A 22,863-nucleotide genomic window follows, 5' to 3' on the forward strand; every position below is an offset into this window, starting at 1 on the left:
TAAGTAATGTATCTAGGTAGATAAGGACCTTGAACTGAGTTTTTACCTATGCTTTTTTCATTAAATTTTTGAACATGCTAAAGCATTCTGATGAGAAAAAATTTCAAAAGAATATTGTAACTTCAGAGGCACATAACATTTGGTAAATAACAGAAAATTGACAAAACAGATTTTCTCTGGAAGAAGTTATTTGAATTCACATTTACAGAGAGAGGGAAGTTCTGCCTATGGTAGATCGTAATGTGTAATACAAAAGTTAATGGTAAGTAATATGGTGCCATTTTAAGAAAAAAAAGTGGCATTTTCTCTCCTAGAATATTAATTCAATAGTGAAAAAAAGTTCAGACACATGTAGCAAAAAATATTTCAAGCAGAAAATTTGATAAAGAAATTGAGCTGTTTAATTTATGGTAATGATTAGTAAAGGCTTAAGACAAAAAATTATGAATGGTATAAAGAAAGCAAATTAACAGTCCCATTAATCTTCTCTTATACAAGGCCAAGACTATGTTAAACAATGCATTTACCCAAACTTAAGACCAATTAATAGGATTTCTTCAGTACATAGCATTTGCTTCAAAATATTATTTATAACAAAGAAAAATGAGAAAAAAGAGGTGCAAAAATAGAGTCCTATACATTTAAATCTCTCCAAGGTATGTATTTATCTGCTGTTTTGTTTCACAAATAACAAATACAAAATAGATGATACCACAATACAATGCAAAGGTTTCATTAGCATGCACATTTCAATTGTGACTGACACTAACAACTATCACCTTCATCCCAATTTCATAATTTTGGACTCCTTACCTTTGGCCCTCAGTTTTTCCATACAGAATTATTGCATATTGCTCTTGTTCTATGCTCTGATATATTTATCTTCCATTATACACTGCAGTTTAGTTTGAATACCATGGTAATGCATACTTCCAAGAGACCCAAAACAAATATTCCAAAACAGCCTAGCTAAACTAGACACGTTATATATTCTTCAGTATGATTCTTTTGTAGCGTAATTAAAATATACAAGGTTAACCACAGATTATTATTAAAAGAGAAATAGTCCTGAAGGTATTCATTAGCAATAAAATGGCCTTCACCACAATCCTTTTCATATTTATGGGGACAGAAAAAATATCTCGTTCTCTGCTGTCCTTTCTAGTAGCAGGAGAGATAAGGGAGTTCTCCCTATCATTTTCCTGTGACATTTAAAAGATTGTAGCTACACTGTCTTACCATCTGTAAAGAATTTCTTGATGGAGTGAGCAATCTTAAGCAATGAACCATCATATCTGAATAAAGGAACTCCATGTAATGGAAGAAGTACGTTTTCTACATTTGTAAATAGAATTTATATAAAGTCTCTATGCAGTGTAAGTAAGAAATATGTTGAGAGATGATGAAGAATGGATTACGGTGGAACAATGTTTAATTAAAGACTTGTAAGCATCTTTCATTATTGTTGAGAAAAATTCAATTAAGGAATGGATTACATTACTTCATGCTTCATTATGTAGCTAGCACCTACTATTAATTGGTTTTTCCACTACCTTGCCCTCTTTTGTTTCTAGAACACTTAAGTTACAGTAACTTTTAATTCTTTATAGTAAACATTAATCAACAGAAGAACAGATTTAAAGATAAAATAAGTTTTACACAGGAAGGATAACTTAGGTAATCTTATTGCAGGACCTCATTTGCAGTTATAAAAATATTTGTCAGATAGTACTGGCATTTCTCCCACAAGGATTAACGGCTTACCCTGACAAAGAGCAAAAGCAGTGCTACAGAGGATCCAAATGTGAGATCATCTACCCCATATATTAGTGTACTCCTGGTCAAGGTATCAAATGCCATATTAATTACTTGTTTTGCAAGAAGTACTTCTTTTGAACAACTGTTAATTTCCCAACTTAAGACTTCATTAGCTGCCCCCTGTTCCTGTGCTATGAAGCAAGGAGAAGTAGGTGGCCCTACTCCTCCCCACGCAGTACCATCTGCAAGAACGGTGTCTCAGCTGTTTGGGCTCTTCAGAGAGGGCAGAAAAAAATTTGTAAAAATGTAATTGAATCTCTAGAGTTAATAGCCATGACTCTTCCTACAGCAAGCAGATCTCCTTGGTCAAGAGCAAGCCTTGTTTCAGAGTTGAAGCACATGTTGAATACACATTTAAGAACACAACTTTGACATCTGTATTACAGGCAGAACACTGATTACCTTAGGTAGCTCTTCAATTTGATTGGCATCTAGGTAAAGCTCCTCTAATGTCCGTTCAAAGTTAAAAACCTCCTTTGGCACCTGCTGTAGGCCACAGTGAGAGTAATCTAACACTGAGACGATTTCTTCTTCACCACGAAAACACCGGCAGGGCACCAAGCGGCCGATAATTTTCCTTTTGGTTGTCATCTCCAAACAGCATACTGAAGAAAAAGGGGAAAAAACAGTTTTCTGAAACTATCAACATTTGGGGGACTATTTCTTTAGAATTATTATCAAGATTGCAGTCCATTAAATACAGTTTTTCCTGAGGGATATCTGTAGTCTGGATTCTGCATTTCTTATTCTACCTTTCCACAAAACATGAAAAAGTGAGATTTACCAGCGTAATCACAAAAAGCAATCTCAACACATCATCTGTTCCCCTACAGTGGGACAGAAGAAAACATGCCAAGACCATCCACAACTGTGGCTTGCTTTAATGATGAAAATTAGCTGTGTAAATCCTACATGTATGAATATATTCATCAGACAAAAGTACAAAATGACAATATTTGTACTCCATGTTTTAGTTCCTTGCTCAGTTTGGACGGTGAGTCACTGAAGTGCATCAGAGTCATTTGGTTCTGATTCGCCCTGAGAAATGCCCCATTGTATTATACCTGATTTCTCTGAAATCAACAGAGTTCCTTAGCTTTCCACAGTTACTGCTGGAGTATATTCCCTGTCTCTTCAGCCATATGAACAAAGAAAAGGATATGGAAACTTAATTGGTTATAAAACTAGAAAAAAAGTAACCCAAAACCAGACCATTTGTTTACCTGTCATTCCTGCTTCTCTTACATTACCTTGGTCTGCTGAAAACTCAGATAAGGGACTTGGCAGAAATACCATTAATTTTTCTGCAGTAAAAGAAACGTCTGGGAAATTTCACCACAGTCTGTTCCCTAACTTCTTCTAACCTAGATGCCAAGTTCTGCAGATCTTCCTTGTATACACAGTTTGTATGAGCGCCTCTAACTCATATGAGTAACAGTTTACACAATTGTATCTTACTATTTTTCAGTGGAATAAAAATACTTTAACTCACTAGGCTTGAGCTGAGAGAACGCTCAAGAAGCAGATTTTATACATGTCAAGCAGTCTCTAAATCTGGACTACATATTGACATTTTTAGAAGTTATTTTAACATGATTACAGATAAACCAGGCTGTTCTGAAACATATTACCACAAAGCCAAGAAAGGCTAAACCTTCAACTCCCATTTTCTAAACCACTTACAAGGTTTCGAGTTACGTTTATGAAAAAAATGTGCAAAATTAGTCCAAGTAAAGCAAAATAAAGCTCATCAGGATCCTCCTTCACAGGATGCCAGTGAAAAAGCAACTGTATATTCATGAAAAATATCAGTGGAGATAATTCATATTGCTTAAGCCATTATTTATGTGAAACGTAAAATAAAAAAAAATAATTTAATTGGCCAGATAATACTCCATTCATGGATCTCCGTGACTTTTTTATCATGTAACACACTGATATTTTGGAGATAAATATAATACTCAAATGTTTTATTTCCTTGTTTAAATTTTATTAGCACCTGATCTTCCTCTAGCAATCCCAATGAGATAGTACATGAATACTGTCAGAACAAATACTGTTTTTTCATGTTCTCAAGAAGACTGAGATGTTGAAACGAAAAACAGTGAAACCAGCGTGCAGCTGGTTATTCATTTGGCAGTGCCAGTGACAGGCTTTCTGTTGGCTGATTCTGGCTTAAGGGTAAAGCTTACAACAGAGAGAAGGGTATAGTAATTCAGCTTGACCAGATGCCAAGTTTGTGGGTATAACATAAAAGTTGTATCTTAATCATAGTCAGCTGATGCAATGAAAACATCTGCATAATACAGTGTACAGAAACTTCTGAAAATGTAAAAATAGAACACTTACAGGTATGAAAAAAGAAGCAATTAATTTACAAGCTAATAAATGACAAAATCTAGAAGTTTTACTTCAGTTCAACAGTATAGTCCACTGCAGAACACAAACAGCCACACAGCTAAAATTTAAGGATGCCACACACCACTCAAATTTACTCTGTGAACTTTGATTTTAAATGTTCTTCATTTAAATTCCTTACACCAGGAACTCTAGACCCCCTGTCAGAGTTCATACTCAACACTGTGGCTGGACCTGGGTTCTTGACTGGCACTCAAAATTTCCTGTGATAAAGAAATGTTTATTTTAACGTTGCCCCTAATTTTCCTCTGGAAACAAAGCTATTGCCTTTGCAGCTTCAAATCTGTTGGTCAATTTCAAACCCATTTGGGAGGAAATTACTTTTATAGTTTTCTCAACTACAAAAACTTTTGCATTTTTCACTTTTTATTTAAGGTGGGAAAGTCCCACAGCTCTGCTCCAAAGCAAGTCCAGTAGGAGAATGGCCCACCACACCACAAGTGCTCCCAGTTCTCTCTCAGATCAGGGTTTTTTCTAATTGCTGTGTTACCTGCTCTCTCCAACTCTTTTTCACTATATCTGCTCCCACCACCATAGCACACGACATGCAATCAGCTCCTCTGGTCTCAGAAAGTCTGTATTTGGATATCAAAAGCGGCTTTGGCCATTGCTACGTAAAGTTAGTCAGCTTGCACCATGTTCTACCTGACTTTAGGATCATCTACAGTTGCAGCAACCACTGACTTCAGCAAACCTTCACACCTGGGAAGCAGCAAGGAAAAGAGGCAGAGCAATGACAAGAGGGAAAGCTGTCAACATCAGCAGGACTGCAGAAGGGGCCAAGGGGAAAGGATGTGAAGCACACAGTGGCAGGCAGCCTCCCGCCGTGTTCCCCTCCTGGGATGCCCAGCCGAGGCAGCCCGTCCTGTCCCTCCCCTCCTGAAGGAGCATCCCCTGTATGTAGCAGGGCCAACGTCCCTGCTGGAAATGAGCCGGCTGCAGGACCCAGCTGCAGGACCCAGCCACAGGGAAGGCAGCACAAGCGCCTCACAGCCTCCCAGCCTCTCTGCCCTGACAGTATTCCCAGAATCCGAGCACAGGCTAGAGAAGGGGTGCAGCACAACCACTGACACCAATCTGCGCTGCGTCTTCAGTTCCAGAAATCTTCCCCAATAGCTCATTTGAGCGTACAAGATCGAAACAGACAAAAACTGGAAAAGCATTGGTCACAGAATACATATTTCACAAGAAAAATGAAATTAGCTGTCAAGCTGCACAGCCTCTTTGTATTCAAGCATCGGAAGTGCATTTGCAACTGCGTATTTCAAACCTTGATACAATAAAAATAAATGCCCTGGGACTATGAAATTATTTGTAGCTTTTCAAGCCATTTGAAGATAATGAACAATTGAACAGTGACATGTACTTCAAAAACTACTCAGAAAAACATTCTTCCCATAGGCATTACAAAGCACTTAGCTTTGCATTCTTCTCCTCTACTGCAGGTATACACGTAAAAAAACCCCACGTTTCATTTTAGTAGAAACCCAGAACAATAACAGTATAATAGAACAGCTAGAAAGTGTACAAATAGTGAAGTGATAGAATTGTACTAAAAATAACAATTGCAATAGCAAAAACATTTTAAAAAAGTTTTTTCTTTTGCTTATGTAAGCAAAAGTGTTTCTATTATTGCAGTTCATAAAAATATCTATAATTTCTTATTCAATGGAAAATTGTTTTAAAAATTAGAAAGAAAAAAATGCAGAGGATAAACAAAAGTGATTTAATTACTTTACCTTACTCAAAAGCTATGGTAAGACCCAATTGTCATGATAAATTAGGTTGCTGGGATTAATTGGTTACCTATTGGAACTGTCCTCTTCGGGGAAAAAAAAAAAACCAAAACCAAACCAGAATGTGATTTACATAGATGAGCAATCTGTATTTAAGAAAAGATCAATACTGGAGTAAGAAAGATACTTGAACCTGAATCATGGTGCATTGCTAAGATTTTGTGAGAAACCTTAGTATGAAGTAACTCCACTACAGAAACTGCTGCTTATAGAATATTTACTGGAAGAATGGCCATGGGAAAGTATGGACTTAAATGTATTTTGATAAGAAATGGGTTTCCATGTGTCCATAGTCTACTCCATTACTTGCCCCTTGTAATTAAAAAGAAAACAAACAAAAATGCAGAAAAACCTGTGAAAACATCCCCTGGGATTTATATTGTTCTTTGCAATCATTTCAGAAAGCACCAGTACAGAATTAAAGGACCTGTGGTACAATTAAAAGGAGTAAAATTTCATGCTCTGTGGACGAACGGTAATTAAACCCTTTATTAATTTCAGTATTATTAATTCCTACACTGGACTAATTCCAGCTTTAGTAATTACACTTTTCTTACCTACATTTTATTCCTTCATAATTTTCATAAAGCTTTTCTTTTGTTCTGATGGTTACTTACTGTAAGAGGATTGCTACTTGAGATCCTTGGGAACAAAATTTAAATCAAATAGAGTCAACAGAAAGCCAACCTCTCAACTTTGGGAAGTTGAGTCACTATACACATTGCTGCTTTATAAAATTCCTTAATCCCCTGTAAGTGATACAGAAAGTCTTCCTACTTCCTCATAGAAACACCAGTGCTTAGTACTCTTCCCCATTTAAACTAGTGAAATAGAATTCCTCAGCGCTGAGTATTAGAGGTTATCGCTTACCATATGTCACATGCTATAAATTGAAGACAATATACTTTAAAAGCTTTATATCACAGTCAAAAATCAAGAAATTTCAGGTTGTCTATTCAGTCTCACATGTAAGAACACTAAATTTTCAAAATTCATCAGACCACAGATAGAAATGCTAAGCAACTTGAAAGTTATAAAGACTGTCCTGCAAAGGTAGTGGGAACAGGTGAATTTTTTCCAATGCAAAATAACTAGGATGGAATGTACGTGCTTTTTTTTTGCAATTCTGCTTAAGGAAATTTATTCACCTCTTAACTAGTAATTAATTCTATACAACTGCATTCATAGCAAATTGTAATGTACCATTTTTCAACCATTCAGAAAAACAAAATTAAATACAAACACATTTTTCCCTACAAAAGCTTAAAAGTGTTATGACCTGTTTTCTGAATGCTTTTTAAAAAATATATTCTTTCTTGAATTAAAGAAACCACAAAAGAAACATAAAAATAAACTGCTATTTATCAGCTTCATGCAAGCATCTCATTATCATTATCTGCAGTTTATTCTCTTATAAAGAAAATTCTTAATCTAAGAAAAACAGTAGTTTTATGGAAATTAATTAGAATAAAATCTAATCTATTCTCAATTAATGGATCTTTTGTGCAGTAAAACCACTAATCCCTGTTTCTCAGTAATCATGAGAGAAGTTCTCCCTACCTATTTAAAAGACAGAGGCAAAGAAAATTGCTATATGGCTCACAAAACTCTGATTTAAAGATGGAACAAAATAGCTCGACAATCTTCAAAACTTCAAGTATCTTGAAAGAACAGGAGAGGCAGCAATTTTTTTTCAAAAGACAAAGTAGAAGAATTTATTTTTTCATCTCAGAAGCTTCTTCCTCTGCAATGGGCCTACACATCATCAGATATAGCCATTTTCCTTTTTCCCCTCACAAAGTAATTAAAAATTTGCTTAAAAAAGCACAACTAAAAAAAGCCATATCTCTCTGAAAATGTTTTTATCTAATCGGTTTAGTTTTATCCTAAAATGTGCAAAGTATTATCTTCAGCGTGCTTTACTTTTCCATTAACAGTGTTAAATAACCAGTAACAACAAGTACCAAGTAGCAATTTGAAAGAGTTGTAACACAAAAACTGGTTTCAAATTGCCTTTGGCATCCACTCAATTTCTTGTTGACAGTACACATAAAATAAGAATTCCCAAATACCGTATTTGAAAGATCTGACTGTAATTACTAAGTCAGCTCTCTTGATCATCTTGGACCTGCAAAGCTTTGAGTGCATATATTTATACACATGCTAAAAAAAAAAAAAAAAAAAAGAACACGCCCCCAGCCCCCCAACTAAACAGAAAAAACAAACACCAGAAAAACAGGGTAGAAGGCATTGGTAAGACTATTAAAAAAAGCTCTGTGATTCACAGAAGCTTCGGTTTATACCAGGCTCACTGGCTTGTATCAAGCATGACATGAATCATTCTGTTTCCATAAGGAAACCAGCTCCTAAAATGATGGGTACTACTGAATTCTATGCAGCTCATTCTTTAAAAGAATGCTATATAACCCTGCATTTAAAAAGTAGTCTAGACTTTACAATAATCAAATCAAACATAATGTTTAAAAATGGTTGCCTGTACAAGATAGAGATTTGCCCTAACAAACAAGTACCAGGTGTAATTTTTCCAGCATATTCTGCTGAAAGAACGATCTGAGTGAAAACAGATGAGAAATAACGGTGACACTAATATTATACATTTTTATTCTGCTACGCAGCCAGGACTGGTTATCTTCACAGAGCCTTAAACCCACTCTCCTGTTACAAGTTTCACAGGATTGCTGTGTGTTAACATGACTAGCACTACAGAGCAGCTGCTCCATATATACATGTTCTTCAAGCCCTGGAAAGTCTTCACTAAAAACAATTTAAAATCATTGTAGGCACTTTTAATTCTTAGAAGCAAACAATATTTTTCTGACATCTTCTAAAGCGTCAAGTAGATACATGAAGAATAGATGTAGTTAAAATGCTACTGTAAAAAACTCCAGAATTTGCCTCTGTATAATTGGTAGTATAAATCAGCTTTCCATGACCTGTTTTTCGGTATAGATTGATTATGGATTTAATTTTCCTAGCAAAAAAGTTTTCAATGTAACACTTCATTCAAGTATTCTTATCTCAGGGAGGTCTTAGTTTGCCAGTGCACTGCTACAGTCAATGGCCTGAGTCAGAATTCAAACAGGAAGAGAAACAACAGGTAGTAAGTACTGTAGGACCAGCTTGTGTTGTCTGACAAGGTATCAAACATAAAATTGTTCATACTGTTGAAATTTCATTCATAAACTGTAAGAAATTGCAAAGTTTAAGTGAGCTGGTAGTGCTAGAAAGTTACTGAGAAATCCTGAAAATTAAGAACTTAGAAGTCTGACCGTGAGCATTACAAGGCTGAAATGAGTAATAATGGTAACATTTGCCAGAGGATTCAGAAAATATTAATTATATTCAAAGCAGCAGACAATTCGCTTCACTGATTTCTTTGTCATACATCACAGATAAGTGATGATTTTTCTGTTCCTTTTTTCTTTCTCTTATTATCAGCATAATCAACAACATTAATACGCTCTTTGGCTCTTTGCAGTTGGCTCTTTGCAGTTATACTATCAAGCTTAGAAATCACAAATATATCAATCACTAAACCAATCACAGTTTCCATCATCCCCTTCTAGTTCTCCCAGCGGTCTTCCATCACTCCAGAAGTGATGAAAGTGGAGAGCAGTTCCTTGAGAGACCCAGCCAGTCAGTCCCCAGAGACCCATCCCTCCCGGAGTCTCCGAAGCGGACACCCTCAACCCGTCCCCGCGGCCCGGCTGAGCCCACTCATGACTGACAGCTGCCCTTGCTGCGATCCGGCTCTCCCGGGGCACAGCGCTCGCCTCAACACTGGCACGGCACAGCTGGCTGATCACAAGAGGAGGCTGGAGACCAGACTCTTCAGCCACTATTTCTTTTCCTGATATCATACCCTTCTTTAAACCACATCTTATTGATGGTAGCACCACTTCTTTAATCAAATCCCAGAAAACACTTGTTCTGTGAAACAGAAGCCTTTTCTGAAGCATTTAGCATAATCTGTGATTCTACAAGTGCTGAAGATACAGAAGGTATCTCTCCTCTGACCTTAGGAAGGCCTTGGGAGTTTCCCAGTTCATTCCAATAGGCCAGAATTTATGTTATATTTTCTCTGCTGAAAGAGATTTGATAATAGGGACTATGCATATCAAGTGGAACAAAGCTGAGCGTAAGATTGTGATTAAACAAAACCAACCACAAAACAACCCTCAGATTTTCTTCAGCCAAACCCCTTTTCCTCAATGACATTCTCCTAGCACTGGCCAGACATCCACTTTTGTTTTCTTTCGTCTCTTTTAATTAGTTATGTGTGCTGTTTAGATGATTTGCATTGTGTCCATTTTCAGTCTGGGTCACTGAAATAATTAGGGAGCTTCAAAGGTCTCAGAGTCATCTTAATTTTCAGTACAACTTTTCAATGAGAAACACAGCACCATCAATAATTTAGACATTTTTTAAGAAATGTAGAAAGATTATATCTGCATATACGAGCTGTGCCCTCTTCATCCAGCTTTTAGTGTTTAAATATGCTTCTCACCTTTCTATTATATGCATCTTTGTGGGCATCATCTTAGCGCTGTCTTGTATGAAACTCTGTTGAGTTTTTACTCATTTATTTCTTTGCTTAGTCAAATGTCTAACTCTTAATACCTCCATTTTGTAGTTTTTATTCTAGTCAAGATTTTGTCTATAGCTATAATACCATACTTGTGACATAAGACTTATGGTTATGTAAGCTCTTGCATCAGTAGTGACTGCTATTTTTCATATTCTCACAATTTTCCAATTCAAAAAAGTTCTGATGAAATGTAATCTGCTTATTCTTTGCCTGAAAATCAGCATCCCTCGTCCTTAAAACTGTATGTCACCTGTAAAATTTGCTTTTTTTCCCCTGAAGCTATTGAAACGGGAAGGTGTATTAATGCCTTTGCAGAAGACATTACAATACTTCGTTGGAAACAAATGCACAGCTTTGCTTATCCATGTCTGGAAAAAATTAACTTAAATTGGAAGAGATAGAAGGAAGGGACTGGAACAAATATAAAAGGTGTATGACAGCAGGAAACAGACAGCCCATTCACATGGCCCACTGCCAAGGAGACTGCAAAGGGACAGCGAGGGGCACCGGGACATGGCTGGCAGGAGCCGCCACCGTTGCTGCAGCTCAGAGCACCTCTGCTTACTGAACCCCTCGCTGGGGCTTGACTGCTGCTCTTACCCAGCTGCTGAAGTTGGGGATTTCTCTAGTGATGTACTGCAGAAACATCAGTCCTATTTGGCCTCCCTTATGGAAGGGCACAGAGCTTTCCCCACACGCTCCAGCAAAGGAGAGCCATGTGCATCTAAAGAAGATGCTTGCACAAGAACGAGTGTGCTTGAATTGGTCTTGAAGACTGGAGACTAGAAAATTTTTGCGAGTCAAAGCAAACACGGCTTTTGCTACCCTGCTTTCAGTGAAAGCATGAGGTAAAAAGCCCTGCATACCTCTAAAAGACGACCAATTAATTTCTGACTGTACCTATCTGTATGACACCTGCATGGCAGCGTATGACACGGATGTCTGGTGAACAGGATTGGACTTCACAGCAGTGGAGTCCCAGACACGTGTTTTCATCCATACGTACAGGCAAACGTTTGGGAGGCAGGGCAGAGAATGCGCGTGAACAGGTTGGTCACGTCATCCACAGCCAAGGCCCAGCTGGCCAGCCATCCTCCCCGTCATATTCAAAACCATCCACCAGTTTTGTTTGAATACATTCTTCTGAATAAAGGATGAGATTTCAAATCCATCTTTGCTCTTAGTTATTATGAGCTGCTAAAGAGAAACAAATGAAACTCTTACGGGTGATTCTTTTTCCAACATTTCTGCTAAAGTAAATACAATTGTGGACTGAAAGTATTTTTCCACGTAGAGAAAGAAAAAAGAAAGAAAAAGGGAAAAAAAGGCAATTTAGTCTCTGTATTTTAATAAATCGGTGATAAGACCTATGCAGGAAGGGAAGAAAAAACAGGGGCAATAGTAGAAGACTTACAGGAGGAAATAGCTGCAAGCAAGTCTCTGAGGGAGCGTGCTATGGAATTTCAGAGAAAGGCTCCACTCTGCAGACATGTGACTCTAATTTTGGCTGGCCAGGGGAACACAATTTCAGAAAAACAATGTAAAACTTCAGCACCTTCCAATTAAGGTCAAATTTTTTGCAAGGTTCCAATTAGTGTATTTTAAAAAGGAGAAAGCCCACTGCCTGGTTTGACCAGATCTCTTTCCTTTTTACCTCATTTTCTCCATCGGAAGTCACTACATATTTTTTTAAGTTACAGTTTTACATATCCTGTTTAGAAGCAAGAAGCCTATTCTACTGAAATTTCACACTTGAGCCAGGTGAAGGAGTCAGGCATGTCGCTTTTATGTTGTAATTGGTAACCAAATTTAGGAATTTAGATATTCAGTTTGTATAAGCCACTTGTAATAGTTTTCATTAATCTTCCTGAAAAGATTAAGAAACTATGGTTCCAAAGGCGAAGTCACAATAGTAGAATTATTAGAACGCTTCCAAAGGGCAATTTGTCTTATCAAAGAGGGGTGTGAAATATTATCTGAATTGTTTTCCTTGCACAGAAGTACCATGATAACAACCATATCTTACCCAGAAATGCTATTTAATGCATGATAATTGAATTCTCTTCATTACATTTCCATCATAATAGTCTGCATTCAAGTTCATATTTAGATTTTGCTAATCCTAAAATAAAATAATCAAGGATGAATAAACAGATTTCAACTTTACCTTTTGTCTCCTGAGAATACTAATGACAGAAAGTTTCTCTATCTTTGTTACAAGATCTGGGATGGCACTTATGACTTGACCATCATGGGATTTCGGAAATTTGCAAAAAGAGTAAAGTAAAATTTAAGACAGAACTATTTCTACAAAATACCACTCAGTTTTGAATTACCAGACCTTTAACCCCCCCTCTGTGACACAGGACCCAATCTTTACCTTTTCTGATAAGATACTCATTTATTTCAGTTGAAGTTTACTATTGGCCTTGCCTTGAAATTCTTAAGTGAGATTTTTCTGAGTAAATGTTTTTTGGGTAATCTTAATCATAGACAATGATGACTCTAAGAACACAGACAGTTTAGTGACAGCAAAAAAAGTTGCTGGGGTTGGTTTTTTGGTTTTTGTTTTTGGTTTTTTTTTTTTAAATCTGTATCCTATTCTCCCTAAAGACAATTTTTGCATAACCTTAAGGAAAACTCCAGTTTTGTTCAGTTTCTTTTTATACAAGAACTGACAAAATTTGAATAACTTGTTGCAAATTAGTAGCACATGCTGAAAATTAATAATTACGCTCATAATTGCTAGAAATTACAATCAGTTTGATGGCCCACTGTGCAGACATTTAAGTAGGAGAGAATCCCAATAAACTAAGATGAGAAACAGACTTCTTTAGAAAGTGTGCTTTCTGGAAACTGGGAAATTTACATTTAAACTTAGATCTTTGATGTGTTTCAGCTTTTACTTAAAGTAATCCTTTAGTTTAAAAGATTATCTGGTATGAAATTTAGTATGAAATATGCTTTATTTCGTGCTTTACAGTATAATGGATTTGCTGCCCATATGATGGCTAGAACTGCTACCTAAAGGAACAGTATAGAAAACATAATTTACCTGCTAAATACATCAAGTAAACAAATTGGTATTTACATATGAGCTATATAATTTTCATTATGTCTGGGTTTCTTCCTCATAGAGGAAAAGGATCATACAAAATGCCCAGTTACTTTTCAGCGGTTTATATCACAATCCGTCTGCATTATTCTTGACATATTAATCAGCTTAGCAGGAGCTTACTACAAGAAAACTGTATGCATTTTGCTGAGTTTGCACAATGAAAGTTCCAGAGATGATAATGTGCAACTACAAACTGCAGCTAGAAAAGAAAGTTTTAATTAAAAGTGACAAGTATGTCTTACAATGAAAGCTGATCTTCTGAAAGAACCCAGGCAGAGATGTGCTGGGACAAGGGACCTTTCTCTTCCTTCTTATTACTGCTACCTTGCTCAGCATGTGTATGATACAGTCACGTTGGAGCAGATTACTGAAGTCCAAAATAGAAGGAGATTAAGTTCATTTCTAATGTCATAACACCTTTTTGTTTAGACATCTGTATTTCCAAAACACAGTTACATTTGAAATACGTATAACAACCTGCCCAGAAAGTGCATGTTGCTTGCTCACCATTGTAAATGTTCACATCCAGCCACAAACCTTTTTCAAAAACCTTTTCTTTTTTGAAAAATAGAAATTTTTTAATCATTAAAAAAATACAGTTCTGATTCCATGTGAGTTTTTTTGCCAACCTTCTCCACCACTCGAACTCTACCTTGAGAGTTTCTGTCCCTTAAGGTCACCACTCCTGTGAATATTCCTACTATTCCTTGTATTTTTCATGAGCTCCAGTCTAGCCCACAGCCTGCAGGACTGCGTCTATGCCTCAGGGTGCAGACTACGTCCTAGTTCCACACCAGAATGAAATCTGCTTGTGCACCACTCCACTCCTTGTCTGTGGCTTCTTTGCGTGCGTTGAAGAAAACTGGGCCGTGCAGGCCAGACAAAAACAGTAATTTGGCACTGCCACAACAATGTAGATCGCTTCGCTTAAACAATCCCTGACGGTTGTTACTGGGACCAGTTCAGTACACACTCCGTGTCACATTACAGCACTGGCAGGCAGCTCTGGGCTTCTCCCTTCCTATTCGTGATGCTCCCAGATGCCTCCTCTTGACCTTTTATCAAACTTTTCCTCTTTGAACAGCCCTGTAACAGACACATATTTTCCTATCACCCTCCACTTTATTTCCAGGTATAGTCCACCCAAGACCTTTTTTGATCCCTGATTGTCTTCTGCACCACATTCTCCTTGTATAGGAAGTGATTTGACTTCACCTCACCATCACCTAGTTCAACTCTTCCACTTTCCAAGTGACTGAAGTGTCAGAAGTACTATTTACTCTCCAATCTCTGTTGCTTATCTTCTCTCTTCTCTCAGCATCTCCTGGTAGCCTTCTATATTTTGCATAACCTATTCCCCAGCGGTCACCTACCTTCTTCAGCCTCTTCTGGTCTTCCAATCATCCACCAGCAGTAACTGCTCATCTGCCCCGTCCTCTCCTTCCTTCCTGATCTTAATACAGTTCGTGATTCACTCTCCTTCATACATCCCCTTTTGCCCTTCATATCCCAACAACAGGTCTTACCTCCAGACCCCTCTTCTGGCTCATATCCTCCTTCCTCCGCCTCCCCAACCCCCAGCATCTAGCTTTTAAGTTACGCACTACCGCAACTATTTCCAATAATCAGGCTGGCTTTCTTTACTACATAATTAGTCTCTCTTCTGTGAGTTCCTACAGAAACATTCAATTCTCCAACTGAATTGCACAAACACATAACTTAGTTATTACCATTGTTCACTTGCAACTAAAAACTTCCCCCCGCCGCCGCTTACTCTCCCTTCTCTCTACAGGAGATCTTAAATTTTGCCAAGAAAAATTTTGTTTTCCATCAGTTCCTCTTTCTTCTGTTATTCTATCCTCCTTCCTGGCTATGGATGCAGTTTTTTTCTGTGCTCCCCATTTGTTTCACTATACCCATTAATGCTATGCATCTGTGCTGTAATACACTTGCATGTATGTTCATAAATCAGATTATCAAAATGTAAAAGCCTATGTCTGCATACCAAAATGTCAGCACAAGCAAAATCTGAAAAACATAGTTCCCACAAGTATCCACGAAAATTGGTTGCTTGCTTATAAGAATACAATTTTACATCTAAAAAGACATTTATCTCTATAAATACCTCACTACCCATGAATACCTGAGTACATCTCCTCTGTATTTCAATGTATATAGTAGCTGCCACATTTCTCTTTTGCGTGTTTTTAGCCAGAATCAAGTAACAAAATCTGAATTTTGCCCTTTCCCCTCAATACCAACTAGTCCCATCACTAGCCTTGAGCTGTGAAGTATTAAGCACACAGACACCCTTGATTATAACTCTCCAGAACTCAGGGGGATTGCGAATTTCATCTTCAGAGTTTAAAATATATTTATACTAGAAAAAGTTCATTTAATTTCAGTAAAGACTATCTTATGTAACTGCAGAACTACAGATTTTTTTATATGAAATCACAGGAAAGATCTGCACAGAGTATTCTCTTTCTGTCCAACCACACTGACTTCTTAAAATCTTGCAAGGTTCAAATTCTGTGGCAGGAGGCAATCTTGGGAAACTAAAGGCAGGCATAACAAGAAATATCATAAGAGAAGAAAAGATGCGGATCAATGCAAAAATGATATATCACTCTTGCAAAAAGTTAATTATACTATGGCAAATGAGCCAAGTTCTTTACTGATTTTTCATGAGTAAATGTCACAGTTTATTAAACACATACAAAGAATATTGAAGACTCAGAAAGGACACCACTAGTAACTGGAAAAGGGAGACTTCCAACATTATGGTTGTCTACACAGCCGTCGGAGATCACAAGAACCATCTCTTTGTTAACATTATCATCATATAATGTATTACTGGTAAATGGTTTCTTAAAATTTGATTTCACTTCCCAAAGGAAATTTGTGGGTGGCATATTCTCACTTTCTTTCAGTAGCCCAGTTTTTTACACTTAAATGCATTTGGCAGTTTTCTCCATTTGTGGCTTAAACATGTTTTGCCAGTGTCAGTTGCCCCATCATCTTGAGATGAATTCAGAACAGCCTCACTGGCAGAAATGAAGTCATCTTCTTCCTTTGTGGGAAGGGGTGGTGGTGGGGGGGGTGCTTTCTCTGCCAATACTGCAGTTACCAACCCACTGCAGAAACAGTACAACCAGCCCAGCCCACAGCGCTGTCCACTTCAGCCCCCGAGCAAAGCTGCAGAACCGCCCCAGTCTGTCAGGTGTGCCTTGCTCTGGGTGTACCTGTTTGGCAAGGCTGAGAGTAACTGCCACTTGTACAAGAAAATGGCAGATTTAAGGGCAACTTTAGGACATCTCCTCTCTTTTCCAAATACATGATCGTGCCAGAAGGCCTTGGTTTATAGATCTGGAAAAAACCCTACCAGACCTCTTTTTGCTTCAAATGTTCCCAAAGAACAAGAAACAAGGCCTTTGATTGCCTGATACAAACCTAGCTCCTGTTTTTAACAATAAATTAAAAAAAAAAAAACAAACATTCAACAGTTTATGGATGTAAACTCCATATCAAAGTCCAGGGACTCTTATCAGCTTAGATCAGTCACTCTCAAAATGGTGCAGACAATGGTCAGTCTAATATTTTAGACACTGGAACACCTCAAAAGTCAAGTTTACTATGCAGTAGGGATAATAAATATGTTTAGGGGCATCATGGAAAATAAAGACGTCTATTCAGTTTGTTCCATCCTCCTATATAGCAACTAAAACCACTCCTGGCAATAAGGCATGCTGTACTATAAGGGGCTCGTGTTTAACCAATAATGTTAAAAAACAAAAAAAGAAAGGCAGGCTGCAAAACACTGCTTCAATGTTTGTGGGGAAGGTATAAGCTCTTAGTATATATTCTCTGCTGATTTATTTTCTAGCTCATGTCTACTCTCTCTACTCTTTCAATGCATAAATCAATAGTACTCATCCATCTTCTGATCATTTTTTGCAGAATACATAACTTTCATTAACATCACAGCCACTGCTGAATGAGAATTGCCATCCTTGCAAAATTCACATGCTGATAATACGCCTGAAGACACACCTGCTAACACCAAGAAGCAGATGCACTTCACCTCATCTTTGGCCGTGTAGAAGTTCAGGATCTGGAGCAAGCTAGTCCTTTAGGCTCCTTCTTGGTCAGCACCAGAAGAAAGCCACCTTAGTGTGCGGATTTATTCCACAAGTTAGGGGTCTGAAATGGATGGGATGAATAACACAGGACATTGAAAAAAGCACATTTGAAAAGAGCTGTATTTCTAAAGGTTTTCATCAGCAGAGGGCTCTAGAACTACATTCTCTTAAGTATCGTGTTCCCTCCCATGATTAATCTGTCCCAGTTTTTTTTAGTCAATTAACATGCTGTTCTTATGGTACAAATGTTCTCTAAAAAAATTCTCACAGCTGAGCTGTCAAACACTGAAATTCAGTACATTGGAATGTCAGGTTTTTAACAAAGTCCTGGAGTTTGTAAAGTATAATCAGAACTTTAATGCCCAATTATGCAATCTTAGCAATGACTTTCTGAAGCAAATTTTATCACTTTCATTGTAAACTGGGATCATCAACCAGAACTGTACCAAATTGTTCCACTCAAGAAATACAAGGGCTTGATTCTTAATGGATGGCTTTGGAAGCTCTCGGAAGATTCAAGCACTTTGGCACATTCTTTCCATTCAACAACAATGATTTTCTTTGGGGTTTTTTTTAGTATTTCCCTTGCTTATGCATGCTTTTGTCTGGTGGTCATAATTAAATTGCTAACTGTTCACTCTTACAAAGCATAAGGTCTTTCCTTGTCTCAGCTCATTTAGTTTAGCAGACATTCTTCAAGGGCTAAGATACTTCCCCTGAGCAAGCACAAATGAATGCTAGAAGTCCAATGTAATTTCTCACAGCCTGAAACAAGATTTAAAAAGTGTGGACAAAGAACTAAGCAATATTTTAGCATCCACCCACCTGCTAAATTAAGTCTTAGCTGTATATAGTGATAGCCTTTTGGCAGCAACTTACAGACATACAGCTTCCATTGTACAATCTGCTCTGGTGACAAGAAGTCTAAAAAGGAGTGCAAGCTTGGCCTAGAGGCATGTTGTTGTAAGCTAGAGAGAACTGAAATGCAGAATTTCCTATCCTTGACTGAATTAGCAAAACTATGGTATTTTAATGGACACACGCTCTGTATCAAGTATTATATAAATTATCTGTACCAAGTACTAAGTATCAAGTATTATAATCATTTGGACAACTGCAGGCCAAAGCAAAAATTCCATTGAAGTAGGTACTAAGCTAACGCCAAATAGAACTGAAAAGATATACCCAGATCTGACTGAATTACAGCGCCATAACATTCATACTAATATTTGTAAAGGTGTTAAAATATACTCCTCATCCCATCTTAAAATGTTCAGGTTAATTCTTACAGCAGCCATCAATAATATAATTTCACCTACTTCAGAATACAGCACTCAAGCAGATGCATTTTATAAAGATTTAACTAGTTTTTCTGAGCTGCATCAACGTAGTATTTGATGTATCTTCTTCCATAATCAAACTGAATAATCCTATTTTGTCATTTTACAGTGTAAGCAAAAGAATCAAGGATTTTCCTGAAGGTTTTCTAAATTTATCTAGATAGTTTATTATTTCATCAGTTTATTTCAAATCAAATTATTCCAGAAACATTTCTACTCCTAATTATGAAAATCATGTATTGATAGATTTCTCCACACGAGCAGCATAGCAGAACATGGTCCACAATACCTACTCAAGTGTTCTTTTGCATTTGACATATTTCTCTTGCTATTGCCTGACTCATCAAAACACTTTAATGCTAATTTATATTGAAATATTTATAACGTATCTGTAATTCAACAGTTGAAAGATGCTTTGTCACTTTGCAGTCTCTGTCTGTATGGATTCTCTTTGTGAGACCCAGAGAAGGCAATGGAAAGGGCTGCTGTATGGATGTGGATGTCCATATCAAAAACCAAACCAAAACAAAAACTCCTTATGCTTGAATTATGTACATTAAAGTCCTTAGTTCTGGGTGATTACCAAACAACACTGCACATACAGAAAAGAAATTAGAAATCATGCATTTACTAATTTACTATAGGTAGTCGGCTCTTATAACTTAGAGATGAATCTGCTAACATCTAATTATATACATTCTTTCTTTGAGTTCTATAACAGCAAAATAAAAATTCAATCCCTCCATAGCCTAAAAAAGGCAAAAAACATCCTATCAAGACTTTTAGTCTTTAAAGGAAACAAAATAATTCTGATAACAACCTAGGTATTTAATTCCATCTGTTGACTGGTAAGCAAGGATTTCTTTAAACCACCATCAGAAAACATGAGGGAATGAGACACCACCAACATAGTTGTTATTACTTATGGCTTGAGTGGCTATGCACATGATGAATGGCATTTAACTGTAACTGCTGCAAGGACTTTCGGTATACAATATTTCCAACTCTCAGCTGTATTGGTTTTGACAGTTTTACATAGTGTTGTCATGCAAGAGAGGGAGTTGCAGAAAACTCTTCCACAGAAGACATTGCAAAAGCCAGGAAAAAGTTCTGAAGAGTACTTTTCAGGCTTAAGCTTCAGATCCAGTTTCTCAGCTTCAGCCTTTTGGTGAGGTTCACCGATTTGAAGGCATGTAACTGCAGACTGAAAAAAAAAAAGAATACCGCTGTGCTCAGACTGTCAGTTGCCTGTTGAAAAAAATACATTGATCTAAAACTGACAACAGGCAAGGTGATGGCTGCATGAACAAGATCAGGACACTGTCCATTATTTTAATGGAGGGGAAAATAAAGAGAATTTGGAGTGGGACATGAAAGAATCTGGAAATGCATGAAAAATCACCGGTAGTCAAGATGATTACAGAGAAGACATGTAGGAACAGATAGAGGTAGTACAGAACTGGAACAAAAGCCGAACAAAAGCTTAGGGGAAAGCATTTAGTCAATACGCAAGAAAGAGTAAATTGTAAATCCAACAAAGGAATGCAATGATAGCTTCACTGATGAACCACTGTCCTTTGATTTCGTAGCAACTGCCTCAGACCTCTTTATGTCTATAAAGAGGTGATTACAGCTTTGCTGGGTCAAGTGACATATGGATCAGGACTGCCCAGAGTACAGTACTCTAAGTGCCACTGAACCGCATTAGAAACTGAACATGAACATCTGAATTTCAGCCTGAATGAGGAAAAAAACATTTGGAACAGCTTGGAATGAATCCCATTTCTCCCTCCCACCAAGGAAAACAGATGGTATCAGAAAGATGAACAATATCCTAACAGTCTATGCTACTGTTCTTAAAGAATAAAAACAGAGAAGCAGAGGAGTATAGGACAGGAAGGAACTTTTCTGGTGAATTATGATGCCCTACTACAGCTTACAACCATGTCATTTAACCTCTTACCTAAACTCTTCTAACTCCATCTCCAGTCAAATGTTTTCTTGCTCCTGTCTAGTCCTACTGGAATGTTCTTGTGGAACTTCACTTTTTCTGAGTTTCATACAACTATTAATAACTGGCCTAAATTCATTCAGAGGCTATTTTTACCTACTTACACCTTTGCCAACATGCTCATTCATAGGTATGAACTTGACAGAATAGACACAAGTCTAACAGAATAAGGAAATTCAGAAGAAGCAATAGAAACTGTTACAAAGTCATCAAAACCAGATTCATCCTTGTAGAATCTTTTTTGACCTTATCTGGCTATGTAAGGTATAAACAAAACAAATGCTCTAAAATCCTGTTACTTAACTTCTTTGTTTCTTTTACCTTAATATAAAAGGGAAATACAGTGATAAAAAGTAATGCATGAAATGGTTTCTCTATCAGCAAAATGTCATCATATAAAGCACCCTTGGGCTCCCCCAAGCTAGAAAGACAGTGTGGTCAGGGGTCTGGAGCATGACATAAAGGAGAAGCTGAGAGAGACGGGTTTGCTTAGCCCCAAGAAGAGAAGGCACAGAGTGATTTAACTGCTCCCTTCATCTACATACTGCAGAGAGGACAGACCTAGATTCTTCTCAGAGGTGCACAAGAAAAGGCCAAGGTAACAGGCCCAAGTAGGAGCACAGGAAATTCTCACTAAATATAAGGAAAAAGTCTCCACAGTGAATGTGGTCAAGTACTAGAACAGTGGGGCCAGAGAAGTTTGAGGAATCTTCAACCCAGAGATACTCAAGAGGATGAGCAGCCTAATTTAGCATCAAAGCTACCCTTATTTTGAGCAAGAGTTGGACCACAGGCACTCTACTTCTCAACTTCAATAACTCTAAGGCTCTATGAGTTGGTTTATTCATAGGTTTTTGTTTTAGAAGTTCAGTTCATACACTGAAAATACGCAAGACTGGGAAAAATAATTCAGATGAAGGTCATGTTAAGCTCTCCTTTTAATCAGGTGTCCACTTCCGTTACATCATGCAGCAGCACGGGAAAAGCTTTCTTGGAGTAAAAACACATTCCACTTTTTCCAAAAGATGTAAAAAATATCTGCATTATTATTCTCCTCAGAAATGGAATAGAAAGACATTAGCAATCATGACTATGGTGTCTTGTAGAATATTAAATATATATAAACACTTTAACAGGCTTGTTGCCTGTCCATTGTCAGAAACCTCACAACTTCTACCTTTGGAATTTTGAACATTTGGTTGGTTTAAACCATATTTGTAGGTAGTTATTTACAACACATGTAGCTACTCTCTTTACTCTCCAAATTAAAGCTTTGAAACAAACAAAGAAAAACAAGAAAATATGAAAAACTGTATGCATATTTTACATGTATTTCCTTTCTAGTTATGAAATTTAGTCCTGTTGGTTATGAAATTTAGTCCTGTTAGTTATGAAATTTAGTCCTGTTCTGTGGTTCAGATGCTCACAAGTTTCATCCTGCTCATCTGCCTGTTAATTTTTTAAGACAACATTTTGAGATTCAAACTGTTCCTAATTGTCAACTGCCAAAACCAGGCTGGAACTGCTTTTACTTTAAAACTTTTTTAATTTTAGGAATTAATAGGAAATTAATAGGAAAAGGAAATACGTTTGGTAGGTATGCTGATATTC

At 37.2% G+C, this 22,863-nt stretch overlaps 1 protein-coding gene across 1 annotated transcript in view; it reads right to left on the reverse strand.

The window, feature by feature from the left end:
- Positions 1-22,863, reverse strand: part of LRRC7 (leucine rich repeat containing 7) — a 178,039-nt gene that overhangs the window by 98,635 nt on the left and 56,541 nt on the right. Inside the window, 1 exon segment of the mRNA XM_075710417.1 lies at positions 2,221-2,423. Coding sequence (XP_075566532.1) covers positions 2,221-2,423 — 203 coding nt within the window.

The sequence above is a fragment of the Pelecanus crispus genome, chromosome 5 (genome assembly GCF_030463565.1).
Source record: "Pelecanus crispus isolate bPelCri1 chromosome 5, bPelCri1.pri, whole genome shotgun sequence".
NCBI lineage: Eukaryota > Metazoa > Chordata > Aves > Pelecaniformes > Pelecanidae > Pelecanus > Pelecanus crispus.